Source organism: Lepus europaeus, chromosome 13, assembly GCF_033115175.1.
Source record: "Lepus europaeus isolate LE1 chromosome 13, mLepTim1.pri, whole genome shotgun sequence".
Classification (NCBI taxonomy): Eukaryota; Metazoa; Chordata; class Mammalia; order Lagomorpha; family Leporidae; genus Lepus; species Lepus europaeus.
The window spans coordinates 43343506-43350832 of record NC_084839.1 but is presented as its reverse complement, the minus strand read 5'-3'; the positions used below and the strand labels follow the sequence as shown (position 1 = coordinate 43350832).

General features: G+C 48.5%; 1 protein-coding gene across 1 annotated transcript in view; it reads left to right on the top strand.

Annotated features, from left to right (window-relative positions):
• Positions 1 to 720: 720 nt before the first annotated feature.
• STPG4 (sperm-tail PG-rich repeat containing 4) overlaps positions 721 to 7327 on the top strand; it is a 47505-nt gene continuing 40898 nt past the window's right edge. The window contains exons 1-3 of the mRNA XM_062208832.1: positions 721 to 801; positions 2016 to 2075; positions 4056 to 4313. Coding sequence (XP_062064816.1) covers positions 721 to 801; positions 2016 to 2075; positions 4056 to 4313 — 399 coding nt within the window. The remainder of the gene's footprint in view (positions 802 to 2015; positions 2076 to 4055; positions 4314 to 7327) is intronic.

The following is a 7327-nucleotide window of genomic DNA, read 5'->3' as shown; positions in this document are numbered from 1 at the left end:
AGGAAGGAGCCAAGGCAGCGGGGAAAGATGAAGGCTGCTAGCACAGGAACTCCCAGTGCCCCACTGTAGCAGCCGGGTCGCTGGAGGCTTTGGCAAGTCCCGTCTCTTTTGCAAGGTGTGTGCAGGAAGGCGGTGAGGGAAAGCATGGGAGGTGAGGAAAGAGCCGAGTCCACGTCACTCTGGGAAGTTGGGCAATGGGGCTCGGGGCTCAGCCACGGATCTGAACTCTGCCAACTGATGAGTGTTGCTGCCTCACCGCTCTTTCCTCATCCACAAAACCGGGACCAAAACCTGCTTTTCAAGGTGGTTATGAGGCTTAGATGAAGTCCCAGCAACACGGGCGGTGCTCCACAAAATGAACTTAGGGTTGAGCGGAAGGTTGGTTTTGAAAGGGGAGAGGCCACGTGAAAATCCGGAGAGGAAAGGAGTGGTCCCTGGCGTGGGAGCCAGGGAATCCTGTGCGAGCCCTCCCCCCCACCACACACACTGAATTTCTGTCGGGGGTCGGAGCTGGTGGAGGTTGTGAGTCCCTCCCTCGACGCAGCTTCTCACCTGAGGACGCTGCTCTGGGGACTCCAGGGACTTCCTCATGGCACGCGCGCGTGGGCGCCTCCCGGGCCGCGTGCGCGCCGCTCTCCCCCACCCCTGGGCGCCCCGCCGCCCGCCGTCACAGGCGCCTCCTAGCAACGGGGCCCCAGCCTGGGCCCGGCGAGCGGCGCCATGGATCAGCAGGGCGTCACCATCACCTCCAGCGCCGGAGCACGGGAGGATCTGGAGCGGGAATTGCTCGCCGCGGCGTCGGTGCGGCCGGCGTCCTCCTGCCCCGCGCTGCCCTTTCCCGCCTCTCTGGTTTCCGGCCTGTGGGCCCCTCTCCCTGCCCAGGCGTCTGTGACCGGGGTCTTCTACTCGGTCTTCACTGGATCTTCCCTTGCGGCCTCCGCTAGCCTTCCCCTCACCATTTCCGTGCCTGCCTCCTCCCCATTAATTGCACTAGACAATCAGGAGATTTCTTTCCTTTTTCCTTCTGCCTGCCTGGAGAATGGAGTTTTCCTCCCTTAGGCTATGAGGGACGTTTTGTCCCGCCTCCTACTTCAGTATTTATTTATAAAAATTTTTTTAAAAACTAATATTGCATTTTTAAGTAAATTTGGATGAGGGATGATGAACCCATCTTTTATTTTTTCCCCTTAAGATGAATATGAAACGGTGGATGAGTTTCGATCACGTGCCTTGGGCAAAACCAAGCCGCAGCTGCCGGTTCCATTGCTTTGGATTGAGCGTGTTTCTTTGCTCTCCTCACCACCTCCTCTCCTTGTTTCTCCGTAGAGGTGGGACGTCTGTCTTGACCTGCCTGAGAAAGCTTTCTGGGACTATACAATGCACAGCCAGGAAGATTCATCAATAATATATACACGTCCAAAAAGAGCAGTGTGGATGGAACAATGTTTTAAGAAATACACATATTTCATAGTAAAATTAAAGCCCAGTGGTACCAAGTAGAATGGATTAAAGCTATTGAAATAACCGACCTGTTGACTTGGCAGAGGTGTTAAAAATTAAAGCTGCCATGTATTGAACGGTGATTACGGGTGCAAGTGTTTCTATGGGCAATGCCTGATTTTCATGCCGCCTCCGGTATGTTCTGATGTTCTTGTGACTTTCCCAGTGCCCTTAGCTGGGCAGTGTTGGGCTCTGGTTCACACCTAAATCCATCTGTCGTCAATCCCAACTCTTTACTAGGAACGCCAAATTTTGTCACGTCAACTATCCTTTCAATATCTCTGAAATGCAATGTTTATTACTCTAAGTTTACCAAGGAAATTTGCATGTAAGAATATAAAAGCAATTTAAGGAAATAAAACATAAGCAAAATTTATCATTATGTAGCTTTTATTTTAATGAAGGCTTATCAATTTGGTACAGGTATTAATTTCTTCAAGTAAATGTTTTATAAATGATACATAGTTCTAAAGGATCATCTCTCAAAAATAAGTGTATTTTATGTTTTTCAATAGAAACCAACACGGAAGTCTTCATATTTTGAAAGAGAAGGATGGTGGAGAGTAGCATTAACAGTGTGTACATTTCAGTCTTTCTTATTCAGATGATTCCAATTCCCGTTGATATTTTAATCAGCCTTAGCTTTTAAGCTAGCACTGGACTGGTGGTTCAGATCTGTGTGGGCCTTTCAGCTTCTGTGTCAGCAGATAAAGGGGAAATCAACCTTAAATTTTAAGTGCAAACAAAAGATTGGGAAAATAAAACAAGCCCAGGAACGTAGATGTTTCACAGAATACCTAGATAAGGTCAGCCTGTGGTCTGATTTATGATCTTAGTGAGGTTGTGCAAGAAAGAAAAGCCTCACACTGTGGGACGGTGTTGTGGTTTTGACTTTTATCTTAGTCGGCACAGAGCCTACGATAACATTTGTTACCGTGGTCAATTCATAGAAGTAAGATGGTGATTTATGAAAGAAAAGTACTGTTTCTGTACTGCAGACATATTTTCTATATTCAGTATCCTCAGTACCCTTCAATAACAGAGGGGCCCATGGATCACAGCCTCCTTGGGACTGAGCTAATTTTTTAAATACTTACTTGAGAGGCAGAGAGAGAGCTCCCATCTGCAGGTTTACTCCCCAGATCACTGCAGTGGCCTTAGAGGTGGATGGAGCTGGACTTGAACGCAAGCACTCCAGCAAGGGATGCCTTGACATGCAGGTGAAACACCTAAAGTTAATCATGGTGGGGTGAGCTGAGCGCTCAGCGGGAAGACAGCCACGAGAGTAGCCGTCACTAAACCTTCAGGTCTGGCCATCCAGCCGCACTGTGCCTGTGATCGGCAAGCACCAAATCTCTGTTGAAAGTACCAAACCTCTTTCTGGGCGTAAGTAGACCATATGGGCTTCCAGTCCGTCCTCAGTCTCATTAACTTTCAGTTTCTCTCTTGAAGGTTAGAGAGAAACAGTCTTCACTAAGCTGAAATAAGAGAGTTGAGAATCTATCCCGAGCGGTCTCACTAGTGGCCTGAAATTTGTAGTCAAAGTTGAATCACAGCTGGCGTTCTAGTCCTGCCTGGAGTGCCGAATTCTGTCCCGGTTGCTCCTCTTCCAGTCCAGCTCTCTGCTGTGGCCTGGGAAGGCAGTGGAGGATGGCCCAAGTGCTTGGGCCCTGCACCCCATAGGAGACCAGGAGGAAGCACCTGGCTCCTGGCTTCAGATCAGCGCAGCGTGCTGGCCGTAGCGGCGATTTGGGGAGTGAACCAATGGAAGGAAATCCTTTCTCTCTGTCTCTCTCTCTCTCTCACTGTCTAACTCTGCCTGTCGAAAAAAAAAAAAAAAAAAAAAAAGTTGAATCACATATCAAAGTATTATCCAAAGTTACCTTTTTTTTTTTTTTTTTTTGACAGGCAGAGTGGACAGTGAGAGAGAGAGAGAGAGAGAAAGGTCTTCCTTTTGCTGTTGGTTTACCCTCCAAACCGCGCTGATCCGATGGCAGGAGCCAGGTGCTTATCCTGGTCTCCCATGGGGTGCAGGGCCCAAGCACTTGGGCCATCCTCCACTGCCTTCCCGGGCCATAGCAGAGAGCTGGCCTGGAAGAGGGGCAACCGGGATAGAATCCAGCGCCCCGACTGGGACTAGAACCCGGAGGATTAGCCTAGTGAGCCGCGGCGCCAGCCCAAAGTTACCTTTTAAAAAGTTACAATTCAAGTGTAACCCATTTGCTATAACTAGCAATTTTTCAGAAAGAAATTAATCGTGATTCTCTTGAAATATTGTCTATGAAGAGTGTTTATAGTACCAGAGAATCTCAGAAACTTTGCAGAAAAGTGGAACCGAATGATAATGTTTACTTTGGTGCAAAGAATTTTGAAATCTCTTTCATAATTTTTAAGACATTTCTCTGAACTTTTTGAAGGCCCGTGAGATTTGATAGGATGTCATTAAACTCAAAAGCAAACAGAAATTCTACTTATAAATGACCCTTCCAAAAATGGTGCTTTAGGAGAAGATACAGGTTTACATAAGTCTTAAAACTGATGTCGATTTTTCACAGAATACTCCTATACCTGGCACATACCACCTGAAAACTTTCATTGAAGAATCCTCATTAAATCCAGTGATAGCAACGTACAATTTTAAAAACGAAGGAAGGAAAAAACCACCTCTCGTGCAAAGAAACAATCCAGTCCTGAATGATCTTCCACAGTACATGCCTCCTGACTTCCTGCACCTGCTAAACAAGCAAGCGGCCACTTACTCGTTCAAAGACAGGCCTCGGCCCAGCCCCAGCACGCTGGTGTACAAGGATAAGGTAAGCACTTGCCACGCGGGGTTGTGTGGGAAGTCTATTAAGAGCCCCTGAGGAAAATAGTCCTTGAACAGTGAGCATATCTTCCCAGGGGAAATGGGAGCCCTTCAGGATGTCTCATTTAAAACATAAGTCAAATGAGGGGAGGGTGGGGCAGGCATTGTGGTGCAGCCTGTTAAGCCTGCAGAGGAGCGCTAGTTCAAGTCCTGGCCACTCCTCTTCTTTTCCAGCTTCCTACTAATGTGCCTTGGGGTCCAGGGTCAAGTGCTTGGCCCCTGCCACCCAGGTGGGAGAACAGGATGGAGTTCCTGGCTGCTGGCTTCCGCCTGGCCCAGCCCTGCCTATTGAGGGCATTTGGGGAGTGACCCCACATGTGGAGATCTCTCCTCTCTCCCCTCCCCTTCCCTCCTCTCTCCTCTTCTCCGCTCTCCCTCTCCTCTCTTCTCCTCCCTTCTCTCCCCTCTCCCCTTCTCCCTCTCCCTTTCTCTATCACTTTGTGTTTCAAATACATATTTTTTTTAAAAAAGAAAAGAAACAGGGACCATGACCTGCAAATGTGCCCCGTAAGACCTTTCCCTGTGCGGGCTTCTGAACCTAGGAGAGGACACTGGGCAGTCTTCCCCTGCTGAGCCACTCTGCAGGACTCCCCAGCCTGGGAGCCCCGGGGTCCTTATCTGTGGTTCACCCCTGCCCTGGCCTCTTTGAGCACTTTCCACAGAGAGCACCCTTGAAGAGAAAGCCCTGGCTGCAAGTGCGTATCCTTCTAGGTATGTGACTGTAACTAGATGCCACAGGGGAGCTCCTTGGGTTCTTTCTTCCTGGGAGCTTCTTGGGTCCCAGGAAGGTCAGTCTATTCTCAGTGCCACCGTTTCATTCATGGCTCGGGCTATGCTTGCAGCCTTGTGCCGGACTCTGCGAGGGAAGATGTTTTTGACCTGGAGATACTGAAGTAGCAGCATAAGGCAAAACATAGAGTGCTGAGATAAATAGGGTAGTGGGAAGTGCCGAGGGGAGAGGTCAGCGGAGGCTGGGTTAAAAGTCTGGAAGGCTCTCTCTCTGCATCAGGTAGGACTTGACCTTGACTGGTAGGTCAAGTGGCTCTGGATAGTTCACTGTGGGCTTCCATGGATATTCTCTGCGGTGCTTCTTTCCTGAGCATTTGGAAATGGGTAGAACAGATGTTATCTCCGTTTTACCTGAAGGAAAAGCCCGGGAAACAGAGCCTCAGTGGTGTGTTCAAAGACACCTGGCTCCTAAATGGGTCGGTGACACAACCGAGCGCTTCTGAGCCCAACCGCACTCCCTTTTCCAGTCTCCTTTGTGCCTTTCAGCTAGATTGAGGGGCAGGATTTGGCCAGGAAAGAGGCACTTCAGGGAGGAGGCCATTGTTGAAGGCGTGGAACTGGCTGGAGCCTGGCTGTTCAAGGGATACAGCTGTGACCTGGGCTTTGGGCACTTGTCTCTGTTCACTGTGTCTTCATAACTCTCATTTATAAAGAAGCTGATCATAGTGTTGATCTTCACATATTAATCAGGATGTTACTGTGGTAACTTGAGCAGGAATGCCTGGCAACCAGAAGTGAAGTATGAAGAGTCACGGCAGCTGGCTGTCGGCGCAGGCAGATGCCACGTGGGGTGCCTGCGTCCCGTTTCAGGGTTGCATCCGTTTGCTTCCCACCTCTACTTCCAGTCCAGCGTCCTGCTCGTGAGCACCCTGGGAGGCTCAAGTACTGGGGTCCCTGTGCTATATGAGAGAGACTTGTATTTAGTGTCCAGGCTTGGCCTAGCCCAGCTGCAAATGTTGCCAGCATTTGGGGAGGGAACCAGATGATGGAAGAGCTCTCTCTCTCTCCCCTCTCCCCTTCTCCCCCTTTCAAATAAAATAAAAATAAGAACATATTTGAAAGTCCAAAGGATTAGGATTTTAAAATGGACAAGAAATTTTCATCAGGATGAGCACACAGTATCCTTGATATGTAGATGCATCCTACTGCTTGGCAAACTATAGCTGAAATAGAACAGAGTGATAAATATTCACTGGATAGATCTTAGGCTGCTTGCTCCAGTGCCTGAATGTGAACACTAAGTCATGCTTGCATTTTATGGCTTGATATCAGATAACCAAGCTGCATAGGACATTGTTCTGGCCACCTCAAACACAAAGTCCTCTTTTTCTCCTCAGCTGTTAACTTCCTTTCTGCTTCCTCCCCTCTTGATTTTGTGGGTCTCTGAGGATCTACCAAAGGCCCACTGTTGAAAAGGAAAGCACGGGAGGTTGGGATTAGGCAAAACTAAAGGAGTTAGATGACCAAGAGAATTCGGATGTATAAAACCTGCAGGGTGGTGGGTGTTGTGGCACAGGGGGTTAGTCTGCCACATCCTGAGCGTTCGAGTGTCAGGAATTGAGAGCCAGCTCCTCTGATTCCCATCCAGCTTCCTGCCCATGTCCCTGGGAGACAGCAGATGATGGCCCAGGTCCTTGGGTTCCTACTACCCATGTGGGAGACCCAGATGGAGTTCCTGACTCCTGGTTTCGACTTGGCCGAGTCTGGACTGTTGGGGGCATTTGGGAGAGGGAATCAACAGATGAAAGATCTTTCTCTATCTCACCATGTCTTTCAAATAAGTAAATAAATATATTAAAAAAAAAAAAAGAAAACCCTGAAGAAAGCATACTTTCTCTGTTCTTTTCATTTTTCTACCCCACCTCCTACAAAGGATTATGCCCCAGCGGCTAGAATAATTCAATTTTTTCCTAAACATTTCTAATTTCTGTTTCAAAGACATGTAATAATATGTTCACAAGGTGAGAAATACTCAGATGTGACATTGTTCGGCTCACTAGACTAATCCTCCGCCTATCAGGGTTGTGATCCTCCAGGGAGCCCTGGGTTCCTCCCCTTTGTGCACTGCCACTCCCCCCACCACTCCTGTCACAATGGAGATGCTCTTCCCCCCATTTCTCAGGTTCTTGAATCTCTTCTGCCTCAGCCACCTGCTCCTTGGAATTTTTTCAA